This window comes from Sus scrofa, chromosome 18 (assembly GCF_054392235.1).
Source record: "Sus scrofa isolate SSC_HxYL_T2T_F1_AM1 chromosome 18, Sscrofa_HxYL_maternal_Yorkshire_Landrace_v2.0, whole genome shotgun sequence".
NCBI classification, from domain to species: Eukaryota; Metazoa; Chordata; class Mammalia; order Artiodactyla; family Suidae; genus Sus; species Sus scrofa.
In genome coordinates, this window is record NC_139400.1 from 23158475 (window position 1) to 23178641 (window position 20167).

At 40.7% G+C, this 20167-nt stretch overlaps 1 protein-coding gene across 25 annotated transcripts in view; it reads right to left on the reverse strand.

The window, feature by feature from the left end:
- CALD1 (caldesmon 1) overlaps positions 1 to 20167 on the reverse strand; it is a 287937-nt gene that overhangs the window by 3417 nt on the left and 264353 nt on the right. For all 25 annotated transcript variants that reach the window (XM_085005401.1, XM_021079167.2, XM_085005410.1 and 22 more), the window contains 7 exons: positions 18492 to 18750; positions 15804 to 15944; positions 10918 to 10961; positions 10739 to 10817; positions 8119 to 8256; positions 7572 to 7667; positions 1880 to 1960 (listed from right to left, as the gene is read on the reverse strand). In XM_085005401.1, coding sequence (XP_084861527.1) covers positions 1880 to 1960; positions 7572 to 7667; positions 8119 to 8256; positions 10739 to 10817; positions 10918 to 10961; positions 15804 to 15944; positions 18492 to 18750 — 838 coding nt within the window. The remainder of the gene's footprint in view (positions 1 to 1879; positions 1961 to 7571; positions 7668 to 8118; positions 8257 to 10738; positions 10818 to 10917; positions 10962 to 15803; positions 15945 to 18491; positions 18751 to 20167) is intronic.

The following is a 20167-nucleotide window of genomic DNA, read 5'->3' on the forward strand; positions in this document are numbered from 1 at the left end:
ATCATATACTTACTCTACGTCCTTGAACCCTGGCTCAGGGGAATGTTGTCCAGAGGGGATCTATTAAAACTGTGATGATGGCCTAAGGACAGCTGACATCCCTTACTCAGAAAGAAGACTATATATGCATTTGGACTGTCATTTCTGAAAAGTCACAGACCTGTGTTAGAAGGGTCATAATGGTTTAGGCCAACGAAAGTTCATTCTTCATATAAAAAAAGCAAACAAACTAAAAAAGGTTCCCCTAGCCCTTCTACCAGGAGAAACTTACAAAAGGAACTTTAGCACTTTATAGTTTCTGCTGAATATGCAATTCTCAAAAAAGAAAAAGAAAAAAAAAAAAAAAAAGCCGAAAAACCTAGCTTAAGAATCAGGCTCAGGGGTTCCCATTGTGGCTCAATGGTTAACAAACCTGACTAGCATCCATGAGGACGTGGGTTGGATCCCTGGCCTTACTCAGTGGGTTAAGGACCCTGCGTTGCCATGAGCTGTGCTGTATGTAGGTTGCAGATGCAGCTCGGATCCTGTGTTGCTGTGGCTGCGGCATAGGCCAGTGGCTATAGCTCCAATTCAACCCCTAGCCTGGGAATCTCCATATGCCATGGGTGTGGCCCCCCCAAAACACAAAAAACAAACAAAAAAAGAATCAGGCTCAGATCACATTGCCCAAGTTTAACCCAGGCTTTGCTTCTTATTTGCTGTGAGGCATTCTGTGCCTCGTTTTCCTGAGATCTAAATGGGGGTAGTAATAACACCTACTTCACGTGGTGGTTGGGGGTCAAATGAGATAATGTAGGTTAAGAAGGTGGAACAGTGCCTTGTATACTATGGATGCTCCTTAAGTATTAGTAGTTTGTAATGGTGATAGTTATTACCGGCACTTCTAATATAGCTAGCAATTATTTAGAAAACTTATTTTAAAGTCACTTTAAGTAGAGAGGCTGGGCTAGTGGATTTTATTGGAATGTAAGAACAATCAAGAACTAGTAGAGAAGATGGAGTAACACTTAACAGCCCCTAGAAGGTAGGAAAGAGGAAGCAATTCTCTCCTGTGAGCTGGAGTGATTCTTCCGTTGCCTTTGAGGCACTCTTCAGTCCTGAGTTTGCTTAAAACCTGCTTCTGTATCTAGAGTTCGGCATGGACCCATAAGCATACTAATCTTATGGTTGCGCTCTGATTTTTTTTTTCCGTTTTCCTTCTATTAAAGGAGAAGACTAGGATTATTACTTGAATGGGAGAAAGCTGCAATTGGAGTTGAATAAAAATAAAGGTCCTATTTTTAGTTTGTGCATCATTTAGATATTGTCCAGAGGCCCCTTTATGAAGGAACAATGTCCCTTTTGACTAGAAGACCCAAAACAGACAAATATAAGCATTCTTAGCCATTAGTTCTCATAAGGTAGCAAACTGTGCCTAACTTTTAAATTTTATTATAATTTTTTTGCCATATCGGCCTTGAGTCCTAGGGTACAGGCAATGTAACCCCCTTAGATGGTTGCAGAAAGCAGCTTTGAAATCACTTAGGGAGACAGATGTTCTTCTCTAGGTGATCTGCAAATGGCTATGGCTCCAAGCCTGGACGTTGTAAGGAAATGTAAATCAGAGTTATCCCACATAGCCTTCTGTTTTCAACACCCCTGCCACTACAGTGGTTTTAGAAAGTCTCACTGGGAACCATCCCACAGATCTGGCCTATTTACCATTCTGAAAACTCTGTGATTTTGTCTTTCACTCTACCATACACAGGTCTTTAGAAACGGATGGTTCCCCAGGCAAGACTCTGTGGATCAGGGCTATTTCTCATTTGACCCTGGGGCATCGTACTGCAGGACACAGCAGGAAAAGAACCTATGAAGAACACCTCTCCCGATAGATTACCTTAGTTGGGGAAGTGACCTTGTCCACTGATTGCTTTTCCCAGAGGTTTCGTTTGCCAGATACGTCTCCTGGCCTCAAATCCTAAGGAAGAGAAAACAGGAAAATTGATAGGTGACCGTTTATATTTTCTGGCCAGGTCTAAATAAATCACCACATCTGTTGCTTGTTTGCGTCGATTTCTTGTGTAACACATTTTATCCTAGTGATCCGAAATGGACCAAATCAAAAGCTTTAGCTGCTGTTTACTTTTATATAAGTCCTGACCTGTATTATGACATGAGAATGGGCTGGAACTATCTAGCATTTAGGTTTTGTTGTTCACTAAGGACTTACTGTTTATGGTTCAGTAAAACTGGAATATAAACATATTAAAATAAGGCAGCCTATTTTTAACTTTCTATGTCCTCTGACATCAACAGAACATAGGGTAGTTTTAAATAATGAAGGCAGGGCGTGTATCAGCATTTCATCCCTTGCTGATTAATTTTCTTTCAGTCCCCTAGCCCTTATGATCTTATTGCATACCAGCTTGACTTCCAGTGGCCAGCCCTGCATTTCTTTACCGGAGGACTTCCTCTGGCTGCAGGTGCCCCCTTTTCCCACCACAGGACAGACTGGACGTTCAGAGGTTTAACATCGCCAGGAGCAGCCACTCACCCATGAGATATGGTACAAGAATGCTTCTCAGACTCACACCTCAGATTGGACACCTTGGTGTTTCATAGTGGCTTCCAGAGTTTGCCCGTGGGATTAAGTTTAAGAGCCCATGAATGACTTGCTAAATAAATATTCCTTATTGGCTGTCGTCTTTTCCTGCCTCACTTCCTGTAGTGTTTTCTCCACGTCCCAAGTAAACCAGTTGTACATGAACCACTGTTTTAGAGTCTATTTCCGGGCAGTCCAAACTAGGGCTAAAATAATTTTGTGTTTCCTGAGGAGCAAATGATAACTCTGAAGTGTATCAGTAGAACCTAGTCCCATGGAAATAAACATTTACTGCAAATTGTACCCATAAGAGAAACTGACAGGTGATGACATATGTTAGAACATGTGAAAATCCTAGGAAGAAAACACTAAAATATGATTGATAACAGCTATATATATTTGATTCCTTATTTACTACCTCATAATTAATTTGGTTTGGATAGAGCTCCAAATTTCTGCTTCCATTTACTTTTCTTCCAGAATTTGCTTATATTAGTACTTGGCAAAGGTAGTTTGTAGAAAATAAATGTGTTTTACTGAAATAGTAATGCTTGTTTTGGCAAACCTTTTTCTCATTAGGAAGGCGAAACTAATGGCAATTGCATTGATCCATGGACACCAGTCTAAACAGACCTATTTTTAAAAAACAGATACTACTGAGATTGCAACACTGAAAATGCACTTGTTAAATGGTACCATGTGAAGCACTTCAGATTTGCCTTTAAGAATCTTACTGAGTTTCTGGATTTCTACCATAGCATGGATTTCTGGTATTCTATTAGAGAGTTACACCTATTTAACTTGGAAGCAGTAAGCAACAAATCAGATTGTTTTTGAAGACTTCTACTACATGTGCCAATATAGGTAGAAACTGCCAAATTGCCTGGAAGACTGTTCTAAAAATTGGAAATTATAATTAAGAACATGCTAATGGAAGCTCTGGAAAGTGGCTATTACTACTTTATTTAATTCATATAAGACAAATGTTTTCCTTTCACATAAATAGTCTTCTGAAGAAAATGAATTATATTTCCCCTAAACTCTGCCTATGAATCTTTTGAGATCACTTAAAAACTTTCAAGAGTCCATTTTAAGAAAACATTAATATCCAAGTGGTAAATTGGCACTTTAAATCAAATGGGAAATAGAAATGAAATTACCTGACCAGACTATATTTTAGAGAAAGACCCACTCCAGAAGAAGAGGGAGAAATGAAGGCAGGGAAGCAGGTTTCCAATCAATCAGATATCAAAGAATGAAGAAGAGAATTCAGCTGAGAAAGACAATATTGTTTTTTTTTTAAACAAAAAGAAACACAAGTTAGCATTTTAATTGTCATGCATAACATGTAGTTTAGATACAAAGAACAGACAAACCAGATACAACAGACAAAGAACTGAATTCCAGTTACAAAATTACACTGAGGTCCTATAAATTCTACCCACCAATAACAATAGATATTCCAGTAAAGGATCAGGTGTAGATGGATGTTTAAATAATTATCAATTTTCAGAGACCCTAAATAATATTGATTTGACAACTTTTGAGCACTTTGAATTATATGCAAATTATTACATAACTAGTTGTAGAGGACAGTTTTTCTCCTCAGCGAATTTTATTTTATTTTATTTTATTTTATTTTTTTGTCTTTTTTGTCTTTGTGTTGTTGTTGTTGTTGTTGCTATTTCTTGGGCCGCTCCCGCGGCATATGGAGGTTCCCAGGCTAGGGGTCTAATCGGAGCTGTAGCCACCGGCCTACGCCAGAGCCACAGCAACACGGGATCCGAGCCGCGTCTGCAACCTACACCACAGCTCACGGCCACGCCGATCGTTAACCCACTGAGCAAGGGCAGGGACCAAACCCGCAACCTCATGGTTCCTAGTCAGATTCGTTAACCACTGCACCACGACGGGAACTCCATCCTCAGCGAATTTTAGATCTGAACATTAATCCTGTGGATTACTCTTTTCTTTCTTCTTGAGGTTTCACTGGGTGAGTCCCATTTCAGTAAAAGAATTTCCCTCTGATTTTTCTTTAACGGCCACATGCCACACATCTGCAAACACAAACCCAGGCTTTCCCCTCCATCTGTACACACCAAGGAATCAAAACAAGGGGCCGAGAATAAATCACTTCTGGTCCCAAATCAGAAGGCAGCCTTTGGGAGCCTCCTGTCTGCATTGTCTTTAGGTATTCCTCTGACATCCTGGGCTCAGGGTCAGTCTGACCAGAATCCCAAGGGTGTCAAACTCACTTGCCCTCCATGAAGGGCCAGACTGGAAACACAAGTGCCTGAAGAGGCTTGATGTAAGAAAATTTTAAAAAAGAGAGAATCAGCAAATTAAAGAGTGCATGCCTCCACATCTCAAAAATGTACTGCAATTATAATTTTAAAAAATGAAAATAAAACCCCACGGTGGCAACTGCACAAATCTTAGCTGCAGGCAACCAGTGTGAGACTCCCTGGGCAAGACCTAGACAAAATTCTTCCGTGACCTTCTTTCTAAGCTGCCTTTCTGACCTTTATCTTTTGCCTGATAAGCTTTATGTATCCGCAGGATCCTTCCAGCCTTTTCCAGCAGTCTGGACATTTTTATTCCCTTTCTGCTGGATTCACAGTATCTGTGAGTTACCCTCCTGCCTTGGTGAGACTGCCATATTGCTATTCCGACATGGCATGTTGCTGTATCTACTACCCCCGGGATGGATGCGAAGCTCAAAGCTGCTTATTAAATATATTCAAGTGAACCTTTTACTTACAACATCAATTATATATTACTTTTTTTCAATCTCGCCTTTATTCAGGAAGCCACACTAGTCTACAAAATTGAATGGGACATGGGGAAAAAGGAGAGCATTATGATGTATACCAACTGCCACGTTATTCATTCCTTTTCCTCTCTATCCTCTGGTCTAGCAAATTACTTACTAAATAGCAGACAAAGCAGGCAATGATTCTGTAATTGCCCTGTAATGCCTTTTTTTTTTTTTGGTCCCACCTTTTTTAGGAGGCCATCAATAACTCCAGATAATGGGGCTTTTTGTGGAAACTTTGACACAGTTACACCTATTGTAATAATAACCAAATTGAATCTTTTTAACCCTCCCATTAAGATAACATAGATGATGATATGATGATCAGTTAAAGTGTTGATAAAAGAGTATGGGTCAAGTCCTGGGCCAGATAGGAGTATAATCTGGAATAGAAATGAAATAGATGCAAAGACATGTGAAAAGTGACCATCTCCTCCAGCAATGTGCCATACTTATCAGAGAAGAAAAACATACACCCTTTCTTCTTTATCTCTGGTACTCTAAGCAATCGCCACTGGGTCCATGAACTTGCTGAACTTGTATGTGTGTCCACAGGGAGAGGATCCTTAAATTTCATTAGGTTTTCAAAGGGGTCCATAATTCAAAAAGGTTAATAATCACTGGTCTGGAACCATAAAGCTTTATCTAAACTGCCATTTAAAAACATAATGTCTACTCTGTGTGTCTCCTGGGTGCTGGGGACACTTGAGGCACTAAAGAGCCTACTTTTGGGTATGATTCCTAGTCTCCATTGTCTCCCTTTTTAGGCCCCTTTCCTATATTTACTAGAAGAGGGAAAAAGGGTTCTTTTCAACCTGTTAATACTTTCCATCTGTAAATTGGGTTTATATTAGTTTTACACCACTTGTGAAGCCCTTATGCAAAGAATATAGGGCTGAATGTTAATTGGCTACAAGGAATTTTGCCCAAGAAGCGTATGGAAATACTTCCAATTTTTCTTTTTAAATTGGCAAAGTGATACTTTGTAGTTACTTTGGAGATTAAATATGGAGCTAATGGAGCAATTTAATGCTAAATGGTGCAGAAGCCTAGGGTTTGGAAAGCTTTTCTTCTACCTCTGGAATAGGGTGGTTATGACAGTTGACTATTTGCTGGCTTGGGCACCAACAAAGGTATGAAAGCCACCTTAACAGAGAAAGCTCACCAGTATACAGTAGGCAGCTTAATGAGGTTTTTGATTATAATGATAAATGCAAGGCAATTGTAATATACACTCAATGAAAAGGTTAAAAGAATATTTTTATAGTAAGATAGCCATGCTTAATAAGAAAATTTCAGATTTTCAAGAATAACATTCAAAGCCAGTTTTTATAGTTTCTAGTTTTACTGTTTTTGTTTTTTTTTTAATGGCTTTCCTTTGGAGGTGTTGACAATAAAATTACAGCGATTATTTCAACAACTACCTGATAACTGTATTTTTGTGTTAAGTCACAGAAATTAGGCAAATTAGACAACCATGGGTTCAGGAGTTCCTGTTGTGGTGCAGTGGAAACGAATCCGACCAGGAACCATGAGGTTGTGGGTTTGATCCCTGGCCTCACTCAGTGGGTTAAGGATCCGGTGTTGCCGTGAGCTGTGGTATAGGTGGCAGACGCGGCTTAGATCCTGCGTTGCTGTGGCTGTGGTGTAGGCCAGCAGCTGTGGTTCCAATTAAACCCCTAGCCTGGGAACCTCCATATGCCACAAGTGTGGCCCTAAAAAAAAAAAAAAAAAGAAAGAAAGAAATTATGGGTTCAAAATAGCCAACATACACATTCTTTTAGGAATAAGTCTAGGGGTGCGCTTGACAGAGAAATGGTCAAGATCATCTGACATTTTAATTTTCAAATCCCTAGCTGTCATTTATAGACTAGAAGCCAAACACAGAGACTAGTTAAGTGTGTAAATTCTAACTGCCTCAACATTCTGGCTAACTGCTGCTCTCAGGGTGGAGAGGTGATAAGATGGTTCCAGTTCACCTTCTGGGTAATTGCAGTGCAGCTGCCTAGGGCTCTTCTCTCTCAATCTGATCTCCTCCTTGTTTGTTACTCAGCTGTGACAGCCAAGAACGGGGGTCTTATGTTTCCCAGGCAAACAGACCAACCACCTGTTTTCTTCTGCTGCTGGAAGCTAAACGATCAAGGAAATTCAGAAAAACCTGGAGCTACTTACAGAAGGTTTGGGAGCAGGTGACTTGTTTGCATCTGGGGTTTTGGTTAGCCATTCGTTGATGCGGCTGGAAACCCCCACCTTCAAGCCAGCAGTTTCCTACGAAGAGTCAACCACCCAATATTAAAGAAAAAAAAAAAAGTTACCTGGAAAGAAATCTTCAAAGCAACCTCAAAATACTATTCAGGATTACTTCACTTAATGCTGATCAATTATTAATCATTATATTGACTATTTTGAGAACAATAAACCTTAAATTTGATACTTAAAGAATATATTATCTGATTTTCTTTCCACCCCACTTCACCAATTCCCAGTCCCAAGGTTAGTGATAAACTTGAGGAGGACTGTGGCCAGAGCATCCGGCATAGCCTACCAGTCTCAGGAACGCATTCTCTCTGAGCTGGCTTTTGTGGTCATTGCAAAAGAAAGTAAGATTTATACTTTCTTCACTGCTTTTATAGTTAGCTATGTGATTCCAAAACAAACAAACAAACAAAGCAGCAAAACCCCAACCTCCAAAATTAAACGACAGCAATCCCCTGCTCACCTTATTTGGCGTGCCCGATGCAGTCGGGGACGAGAACACATTGCCTTTCTCCCACATGCTCTTGATGTTGCGGACACCTTCGGCTGGAACAGGAAGGTCTGAGGCTGCTGGCTTCGTGGGTTTTGTAGTTTTTGTTCCCTTAAGCACATGAATTATTTTCAGGATTGGTGCTGATAAGTTTGTTCTCATAAACCTACGGTAAGCTTGTCTTCCTCAGCATTATTATCTGAGTTCACTGTGTGAACACTCTCACCAAAAGCGAGACCCAATTTCTATTGTAAAAGTACATTCTGATGACATCAAACCTTCAAATAAACCACTATATCGACTTCAGAGCATCTCTGAAGGTGAAGAGTGCTTTTTATTGGGACACCATTTATTGTCAAGGTGATATCCTACTTCATTTCTTCAGCAGACACTTCTTGAGTGCCTGCTGCATGCAGGGCACTGTGCTAGGCTCTGGGGACATGGCGATACTAGAGACAGTCCACTCTGTAGGCCACAGTGGACTGACATTAACAGGAGAGACAGTAAGTGGTCACGCACTATTATTTCACATTGCAGTGAGTGCTATGAAAGATGCGTGTGGTGCTGTAAGCTCGCCGAGGGAGCACACAGTAGGGCAATGGTGGTTTAGCAGGACAGTAAAGGCTACCCTGACGACGTGACATTTAAAACCAGGTCTGATGGGAGACTTGGAAGCGGCCGGCGAGGGAAGAGACAAACACCATTCCACACAGAGGTAAGAGCACATGCAAGGACCAAAGAAACAGATGTGTTGAACTTGCTGAACGACAGAAAGATTGAGAGACCACTGCCTGGAGAACAGACTGCAAGGAAGAAGGATGGGCATAAAAGAAAAGTGTGCTACTTTTCCAGTGGTAGTGATGGGCATCCCCCCAGTCACAGAGTTTCTTCCCTGGTCCTGCTTTGGTGCCCGTCGCATGTGTCATCAAGGTGGGCAGCCAGGGTGCGCGGCACCCTCTCTGGACTATGTAAAGGCCGAAAGCACAGTCCTGGCTTCCCTTACCCCCTTAGGGCTATTATGATCCATTCAACCACAGAAAGTAACTACCTGCAATTTGCCTTATATTTTAGTGGACACTAAATCTCATGAAAATCTCTTCTGGAGTATTTGGACTTGATTATTCATTTGATAAATCATCAAGACCTCTCTCTTTCTTAATCCCTCTTATCATTTGTTTATGAACTAGTCTGCAGTTACCTCCAGTCTACAGCACAAAGGAGAGGAGAAAACCCAATCCAACTGATCCATTTACTTCATAACAGGCAACTAAAACCATTGACCAAAGTCAATCACATCTTGATCAATGGCACCCACCCTCTTAGTGCTTTGGATGGTGGAAGCAGACATTATTTCCACATTGAGTAAAATCCTCTAGGCCGGAGTTCCCGTAGTGGCGCAGTGGTTAACGAATCCGACTAGGAACCATGAGGTTGCGGGTTCGGTCCCTGCCCTTGCTCAGTGGGTTAACGATCCGGCGTTGCCGTGAGCTGTGGTGTAGGTCGCAGACGCGGCTCGGATCCCGCGTTGCTGTGGCTCTGGCGTAGGCCGGTGGCTACAGCTCTGATTCGACCCCTAGCCTGGGAACCTCCATATGCCGTGGGAGCGGCCCAAAGAAATAGCAAAAAAAAAAAAAAAAAAAAAAGAAAAAAAATCCTCTAGGCCGATCGGGTGGAAAAAAAGTCGGATTATAAAAAAGCATGGTCCTTCAAATACAACCCAATCAATTTGAAAATGATGGCGATTAAATTCCAGCTGGCTATCATCTTTATATTAGTTTACACTACTCATTTACTTGACAATAAAAAGTTTTTGTAGGCCAAAGAGGACTAATGACCGTTGTAAGGGGTGTGTTTAAACTATATATGGGAACACATTTTATAAGGAATGAAGGATATTGAAGATATACTTGTGAACATGTAAATAATATAGTTAAATAACAATAAACCCCTTTGTTTAAAAAATGGCACCTTCATTAAAGAATACTCAGGCATAAGTCAGAGAAAGATAAATATCCTATGATATTCCTATGATATCACTTACATGTAGAATCTAATAAGAATGATATGCAAGAACTTATTTATGAAACAAACTCACAGATTTCAAAACCAATCTTAGGGGAGGGAGGAATTGGGAGGGTGGGAATAACACGTGCACGCTACTGTATAAAACAGATGGTTAACGAGAACCTACTGCAGAGCACGGGGAAATCTACTCAATAGTTTGTAATAACCTATATGGGAAAAAAGAATGGATATATATTTCTATGTATGACTGATTCACATTGCTGTACACCTGAAACAAATACAACATTGCAGTCAACTATACTCCAATAAAATTAGATTTTAAAAAGAATACTCAGGTGTAAAGTAGTAAACAATATTTTAACACTTCTATAATATATCTTTATTATGGTTTTCTCTATAACTAATTTAAAGGATAATAAAGCACCATTAACATTCTTTTTTTTTTTTTTTTTTTTACCATTAACATTCTAACACTACTGGACTTGAAAGTTGTCCTAAGCGTTTCTGTGATTATTTACATAATCAGAGTCGATTTCTGTTTGACCATAGCCATGAGGACATCTCTCACCTCAATTGCGCTGGTGTACTGCTCCAGCCTGCTGTCAATCTTGGAGACCACTGCTGCTTGATGAGTTGACTTGACACCACTGCCAAGGAGATGGACACACATATACATACGTACAAACATGAGAGAGGACTTTTCCATAATGGCTGATGATTCTCAGTTGAACAGTCAACTATATTTACCTTTTCTGCACAGACTTATTCAAAAATTCTGCTCGCTCTTCTATCTAGGAATTGGAAAAAAAAATAAAGCCAGTTAATATTTTCAGTTATTAAGCAGTGCTTCTCAGCCCATAGTACTATCTCCCTTGAACGTGAATAAAATGACGAAAGAGCATCAAGGAGTATGAGGGTGCTGGGCAGAGTGGAAAACTACATAGAAGGTATCTGTTTTTGTTTTGCCTTTTAGGGCTGCACCTGCAGCATATGGAAGTTCCCAGGCTAGGGGTCAAATCGGAGCTACAGCGGCCGGCTGACACCACAGCCACAGCAACGCAGGATCTGAGCCACGTCTGTGACCTACACCACAGCTCATGGCAACGTGTCAGATCCTTAACCCACTGAGCGAGGCCAGGGATTGAACCTGCATCCTCACAGATACTAGCTGGAAAAGTTACTGCTGAGCCACAAAGAGAACTCCCTAAACAAAAAGGTATTTGATAATGCAGTTTGGGAGATGAAGGAAAGATTGGCAGAAGATAGAGAAATATGAAGTTTGGGAGGCAAATTAAAGACTAGTCAAAATGGAATAAAAATGCCTCAAATAATAAAAATCAGCGGCAAAAGAAGATTTACATTTCAAGATTTAACAATTATTTGTTTTCTGAGGTACTTTAAATTTTTTTCATTTTATTGAGATATAAACTAGTTACACTAATGTCATTAGTATTACATTAGTTTTAGGTACACAACATCATGATTTGATATTTGTACATAAAAGAAAGATAACGAGGAACTGTGAGCTATTCACTTACTGTTTAGCCTGATTTTCTACTTTGATAGCTGTCAAGCCTATTATCTGAACTTGATTTGCCAGGATGGGGATAAGGATAAGAGAAACTGGGGTACAGCTCATCAGGAAAGGGAGATGCCTCTCATGGAGGCCCTATTTGTCCAAGTGGGAAATAAGCCCAGAGAAACTGCTATGGATATACACTGGTGGGCAGTTCAATCGTCTTTAATAAATTCTTTTTTTTAAGCGAGAAATTCCTTTTTGCTACAGCTACTAAATCAAACATTATATTTTACTGAAACTCCATCACTCAAATCCAGAAGTTCTTTATAAGTCAGGAAATAGTGTTGACGCTTAATGGTACTCAACCCCAGGCTAGAAATGTCCTCTGCCAAGCATCACCTATCAGTATCATCAAATAGTAAACTCTTCTTTGCATAGGACTGCATGTGCAAAGTACACTGGTGCTGAAGGGATCCGTTTTCTGCCCTATTCAGGGCAGCCAAGGAATCTACTAGACAACAGTTATTCCAGGCTGGTCTGGTGGACTGTCCCCTACAATCTTCAAGGCATCAATGACTTTTTCTGGACTGGGCTGCCCTGGGACTCATGGATTATTAATAAATACCCTGAAGATTTTTGGGAAACATGCTTTACTCCTAATATCAGTTGAATGATAACTTCTTTTATGGATGTAAGTGAGGGCACTTCATCCTTTCTAGTGATTTCCTACTGAGATAAATTCATTGAAAATAAAACTTTATACAAAAAAATTACTATTGGTATCCCTGAGTTTATGAGATGTAAAAGGTCTTAACTCTTATATTTCTGGCCTTAACATGAACTTAGAAGTGCATTCCTGGAGAAAACGTCCCAATTGAGAGGTAAAATAACCTGGAACTACACAATGCACTGGCACTTTTAATATTATTTGTCCATCTATCCATCCTACTTTTAACCCTGCCAGCCTGTCAACCAACCAACCAATAAATTATAAAGTTTAACACCCCGCAATGTATAACATAATATACAATGTATAAGATAATATACTAATAGAGTCAGGGAAGACTAGTAGAACATATAAATGAAATTTTAAAATTTTAATGGTAAGTGCCATATTAAAGATAAAATTCAGTTGGAGAAGGCTTTTCAAATGTATTAGTATTTGAGCTAAGATTTGAGGTTTATAGTTTATATAGCTTGATAAATGTGTTTCTGAGAGCGAGGGTGGGAATGCTTGAGTTGGGGGGTGAGGACGTTTCTAGCAAAGCAAACATATGCACAAAGGGTTGGGGAACCAAGAAGCATGCAGAGTGATGGGGGGGGGGAAGGATAGTGAAGGCAGAGAAGAGACTTGCTCTCTGCAGCACCTCCAGCACTGCTCTGACCCAGGGATCATCTTGTTAACCTTGGCCATCACATTGATTCAATTTACAGAAGCTCTCAGATTCTAATTTCTCCTTTTCTATCTACCATATCCAATACAGCTTGACTTCACTGTCACATTTTGTCAGGACTTACCAACTATTACTGATAGAAAATTCCTATACTCAGAGACTCTGGATAATGCAACAATTTGTAAACAAAATGTTCAGGGCAAGGAGTTTAAAGGGGGACATTGGTTCTCCTGAAGACCAAGAGGTGGCAGTGTTGTCAATAAAATTCAAGGGGAAAAAACCCACACAATTTTAGCAAACTAGCAATTTCTTTATGCCACACTCCCTCTACATCAGGATGTGAAAGCAGTAATGATGAAAACAAAATTCTAAATTTACTTTACTTAAAACTTATTCTTTGTATGTCTTATGTAAGAAAAATCATTTGCTGCTAGCATAATTTTACCATGAGAAACCATGTTCTAAGCTTCTCAGACAAGGAACAGAAGTCATGAGAAATTAACAAAATACACTAGTTGATACTATCTTGAGGTCAAATATCAAATGTTTTCCTCCCACTGGCATTCAACAATGCTGGCTTGTGACCATTTACAAAGGCCACAGAGCCAAGAGTATCAATAGTTACAAGAATTCAATAGAAGGACCTGAAATTAAGCTCTAAAACAAGAGCCACAGCAAGTTCTTCAAGGCACATTCTATGGAGAAAAGCACTAGACTGCCTGTTGTTGAAAGTATGGCTCTGTTACATAGAAATTAAAAATGTTTTGTTTCTTTTTCATATATCAACTGGTTTGATTACACATACGGGCCCCTCTACCAGAGAGAGTAGATAAATGGCTTCCTGGGAACTCATGAGTCTGGTTGATGGAAACAAGACAGAAGTTAATTGGGAAAACTTAGTAGAGAGATGTTTGGAGAGGGAGGATGGGTTGCAGTTTCCTCCAAAAAAAAAAAAAAAAAAATATATATATATATATAGAGAGAGAGAGAGAGAGAGAGAAATTAGAAATTAGAAATTAGAAGTCTAGATGATTACTCCTTTCCTCATGTTCCCAAGACAGTTCAAGAAAAGGTTGGCTTAGGGTGGCATTTGAAGGAAGGTTGAGGGGAAGACCATGGTTTTCTTTGATTATTGATGACCCAGGAACAAAAGTATCTGTACTAGGCAAGAGGGAGACCCAGGGTCTGCAGAGAGAAGGTCTGAACTGAGAGGAGTTTGCCTTTCTGCTCTTTCGCCTACAGCAGGAGTATGCAAGCTACGGCCCATTGGCTCATGTTTTTTATCCACTCAAGAGCTAAGAACATTTTACATTGTTAAATGGTTGGAAAAAAATCAAAAGAAAATTTTGTGACATGGGAAAATTTTATGAAATTCAAACCACAAAGCCTCTTTTTATTCCTTCTTCTCCAGCTCAAGACTTCACTGAGCTGGTAGTCTACATTTGGTTACCTGCAGGATTCTTGAATTCCCCTGAGGCGGTCAGCTATGTTAATGCCCTAGGGGCAGTGACCTTGCTTTGTGCTCTCTCCTTAATAGTACATAGCACACATCAGACTAGTTATAAACATCAAATATTAAATAAAAATCTCCCGCTGTGGCTTGCTTTGGATTCCCAGTGGAACAGCCCTTGAGACAAGGGGTCAAATAGATGGAATTTACTTGGGAAACGTCAGCACTGTGGTGGGCTAGGACTCAGACCATCATAAAGACTAAGTGAAGCTATCTGGGGATAAAAATACTGTTTTTCAGGCGAAACAGGTAATAATTAAAAGGTAAGTAACCGGCTTTTGGTCATTTTAGCACATTAGACCTTGCACATATTGATAGATACACACATGCACACGTTAACCAGCTGGAGCCTGGCTCTGACGCTATACTGGCTTTGCCCATTGTCAATGTGCTGTGAACCAGCTAGGTTGATGGAAATTGAGGATGAGAAAAACAACTGCTAAAAGTTCCAGTCTCTGAGGATTCATTCGTTTGTGTATTCATTAAATAAATAGTTGTTGAGTATCTTCACTGTGCCAGGTACTCAAAACATGTTAACCATTTAAGCAAAAAGCAGATTTGCTCTCAATAATGGCACTTTCTTGAGTCTGCACTCTTAGCACTCTCTCTCAACCATCCCATCATCTCCCTGACTCAGCTCCTTCCTGCTCCTTCTCTTTTCTCTCTCGGCAACACCTTCATCTTATCATTAGGAGCGCTGCTCTATGAAGGCAATACACACAGACCAAACTCATCCTGGCAAGTAAAATTTTGTCTCCTCCCATGATTACAGCTTTAAAATTTGACCTGTGTCATTTCTAGCTACCTGGCTCTTAATAAAGACAGATTTAAAAATGAACATTAGCATGAAAGGCAGCTTAAGCTTTTAAAATATATTTGCCTACATTATACAGGTTAAATTTTTCCATTTTTAACTGCTCAAAGCAATACGGCATGCAGAGAGGGTGGCTCAGTGAGATCCAGAGATAACTGCCAAAGGTCATTTTAATGTATACCAAAGATCTAATAAACAGACACAAATTCTCCACTTTATTTCTCTCCTTTCCATATCCTGATAACAAAAAGAAGCTATGAAATTGCTGAAAAATGGAGCAAAAAGATAAAGGAAGCAAAGGCTTTGAATAATCAGTAACTAACTCAGGGGCTAAAATCGAGTTTCTGTTATATTATAATGGCATCTTATAAGAAAGTTTTCTGGGGAAAAAAATACCTTGAGAGATGACCCTTTGGGAGCGAAACATTTGAAGGGCTTCTTGTCGTCTGACAAACCATCTTCTGGCATCTTCTGGCGTTTCTCAGCAGCTTCTGCCCTTCGCCTTTCAATCTCTTCCTTTAGCCTCCTCTTCTCTTCCTAAGAGAGAAAGAACAAATAACAGGGGCGTCCATCAGCTTCACGCCAAAAGAAAAGAGTGCTGAGGGGGCAGAGCACAGTCTCAGAGGAAAAATACCCAGGTTCTAGAAAAAAAGCCATCCCTTCCTCAAGGGTGCCTCAAGGGTGGCACCAAGCTTGTGAGTTCAACTGCCTCCACACTCTGACGCTGCCCCTTCCCAACTGTGTGACCTTGGCCACGCTACTTATCTGCTCTGTGCCTTGGTTTCTTCATCTGTCAAATGGGATAATAACAGGATCCACTGACCAGGGCTTTAGCAAGGACTAAATGAGAAAGCCCGTGTGAAGTGCAAACTGGCGCTCAGTGTTAAGATCATCACTGTCATCGTCGTCCCGCCAAGCTCTCTAACAATGACCTTCCCTTCTGTGTATGTAAAATAAGGGTCTCTTCTACCTACTTCCTAGAAGAGTTGTGAAGACAAATGTGATGATTTACACGCAAAGTTATACAAATGTGTGCTACTATATTTACCAACTTGTAGAGGATATGATTTCATGGTGTCCCCACCTCTGTTTTAGGTGGTTTAACAAATCTGAAATGGTGTAGATGCTGCATCCTAGTGGTGAAATCGGATGTTTACAGTTTGTCTGTGAACCCCTCTGTGCCTTCATTCCTGGCCAAGAATACTTTCTCCTGTTTTCTCATCAAGCTCCACATTCTCTATGAACAATTTTCTGAGAGATTAATGGAGTCTTTTGTAGTTTTCAAACTGGATGTTCTCAAGCAGAGACAGGATATTCATCTGTCAGGGGATGTTGAAGAAAGATCCTGTGTGTTATGGACTGAACGTTTGTGGCCCTCCCCAAACACATATGTTGAAATCTTAACCCCTAAAGAGATGGTATTGGGGGGGGGGCGCGGTTGGAGAGGTGATTAGATCATGAGAGTGGAATCTTCATGAAAGGGATGAAGTGCCTTTCAAAAAGAGGTCCCCGAGAGCTCTCTCACCACTTTGACCCTATGAGGTCGCAGCAAGAAGACTACATTTGTGAACTGGGAAGTGAGGTCTCACCGGACACAGAATTTGCTGGCACTTTGATCCTGGACGTCCTAACCTCAAAAGTGTGAGAAATAAATTTCTGTTGCTTATCAGCATACGAAAATTTCTTACAGCAGCCCCAGCTAAGACTTTGTGCTTAGTAGGAGGTTAGACCAAGTCATCTCCTAGGTCCAGTTCAGTTCAAGAGTTCCGGTTTCTCTTCTGCCTTCACTGATACTTTGTTTCTCTTTAAGTAACAGTAATAACTATAACTTCCTGAGTGACTCTTAGGTACCAGGCACCATGAATACAATGATTTCATCGTCACCACAACTTGAAAGGAGATATTTCACAGATAAGGAAAAGAAGTCTCGGAGCAATCCAGCAATTCTCCCAAGGTCCCAGCTTGCCAATGTCAGAGTTAGGAATATAAGGCCAGGTGTGTTTGATTCTAAAGCTCTGTCATCCCAATTACTTCCCAACCAAAGGTCATTGGCTCATTGAAAGCTAGAGTTGGAAGAGCACTTGGAATAATCTATGCAAACTTTCCACAAGTTCAGGGAATGTTTGTGTAGGATCCACATCAGAAAGTCATCTAAAGTCTTTTTGCATATTTTTAATGATGGGCAGTCACTACTTCTGAAGATAAATGGGAAAAAGTCTAGGCTGAGTGGGAGAAGCTGGGTCTCAATACTGGTTCTACCACTTATTAGTCAAGTAATTTCACACAAGTCACTCAAACTACTTGACTCCTATAGTTTTGTCCATAAAATGAGAATACTACTACTTCAGGATTAAAGGAGAAACACACCTTGTAAACTACAAGGCTTACAGTAGTTGGTTAAGTACTTTTCTACTTTTCAAAATTTGCCTTTTGAAACTTTATCTGTTGTTTTTAGTTTTGTTTAAGAAGACGGAACAAATTCATCTGTTCATAATTACTGGGCTCCTGCTACATGCCTGGCACGAACTGGGTCCTGGGTATACAGTAATGAACAAAGCAGATACTATCCCTGCCTGTGAAAATCTAGTTCCTTACTTTTCCATTTAAAACACCCCAAAAGCAATTGAAAAGACTCTTCTCCGTAAAACCCCTTCAAATATTCAAAAACAGCTATCACGTGACTTTTGGTTCTTGTGATCTGCAGACCTTTTCATCCTCCGCTGCTCTCTAACTGTTCTCTTATTGAGGGACAGTACAGGGTCATGGATTAAGACAAGTGGGACCTGGGGAAAAAATTACAAAACCCTCTCTGTGCCTCAGCTTCCTCATCTGTAAAATGGGGATGATAAGACTACCCACGTCAGAGAGTTCTTAGGGGAACTGGCTAAACTAATGTGTATAAAGGGTTTAGAACCACGCCTGGCACAGAGCAAGCGGATTCATCTTCAAATGTATTTGGACTCTGACAGCAGCAGTTCACCGGGGAAGAAACTATTTCCAGGACTGGAAGGGTGAACAGAGCTCCACACTCAGCGGCTCGGGCGCGCTGAGTGCTGGGTGCGCTGGGCGCGGTGCCCTCCTTACCTCCTCTCTGACTTTTCGCTCTGCTTCCTCCTGCTTCCTCCTCTGCTCCTCCTCCTCCAGGACCTTCCTTCGCTCCTCCCTCTTCTTCTTCAGCTCCTCCAGTTCCAAGGCCGCCTCCTGCTGTTTCTGCTTGAGCTTCTCGAACTCCTCACTCTCGGTCTCCCCGCGGCGGCGGCGAAGCTCCTCCAGCCGCTTGCCCGCTTCCACTTGGGAAGCGCCCTCAGTCTCCTTGGCCTCACTGGCCCTCCCTCCAGGGCGGCTGCAAAGGAGGTGGACACATGTCTGCCTTACTGCACGGTGGATCCTCCCAGCAGCCCAAGGGGTAGGCTGGGGGCCCCTGGGAATCTCCAGGTTAGGTCTGAATCCAAGTCCCTCCTCTGCCACTTACCCCGGGTATCCTCTGATGTACGACGGGGGCAAAGAGGCACTGAAGGTGGGACTGTAAATAGGTACAGCCACTTGGCGAACAGTAGGGGAGTTCCTCAAAAGATTAACAGTAGAACTGCTCTATGCACCAGCAATTCCACTTCTGGGTATTTATCCAAAGAAAAACACTAATTCAAAAAGATACATGCGTCCCAAGGTCCTGCAGCATTATTTACAACAGACAAGATACGGAAACAACCCAAGTGTCCACTGATGGTTGAATGTATAAAGAAAATGCGGAATAAATACAGATAATGGAATATATTCAGCCACAAAAAAAGGAGAAATCATACTCAAATACTTGTTAATAAGTAGTGAGGGCATTTTTAGCTGAATCTGAACACAGGTAGCCCATTTCTGACACTTTTGTAACAGATGAATTACCACAGTCTAGTATCATTTATTTCATGGAGAGAGTGGTACAGTGTTTCTAGCTATGGAGCAAGAGGAAGAATAAAACGGAAAAATGAATTCAAGATTACACAATTACCAATACCAATCTCATGTGTACATCTCATGCTTTTTAAATAATGAGGTAGTTCTGAATAAACTATGTCCTTTAGGACAATGACTTTCAGGTTGGAAAATCAATTTAGTGACCTGTAATTAGCATAAAAAAACCCTAGAAAACATCAGAGGGCATTGCACAGAACAAGGGAAATGCTTATTTCTTGATGTGCTTTTTTCATTTATAAATATATACGTAGCTGTGTACTGGGTTATGATGTAAAATTTATTTCTTACTAGGAGCTGAGGTTAAACAGTTAAAATATATGTTCTAGGTTCTTGATGGCTAAAGATGAACTCTTTTATATTTAACTCCATCGAGGTTAGAAGGTCCCTGAAATCTTGGCAACCTGTTTCAGGGTCTTAAAGGTTCATAGGCCTATACCTCCGCAGAGGAAATCTCCCCTCTCAGTTAATTTAAGGTCTTTCCATCTTCAGAGGTGAGTTTGTTCTTTCTTTGTGTTCACCATGTTAGTATTTGGTTGGACTGGCAAACTTATATCTATAGAAACTTCTCTGGATTCCACTAGGTGTTGCTCGGTTTTCATTTTGGATATTCAAAGACCCATCATTAGGGACTGATTAAATAAATCATGATCCATCCACCCAGCTGAACACTCTAACATTAACTGCAGGCTTACATTCATTGGTACAGAAGCTAGCTAAGATACATTGTTACACACAATGCAAGAATCATTTCAAAACAGAGAGGTATAGGGAGTTCCTGTTGTGGCGCAGCAGAA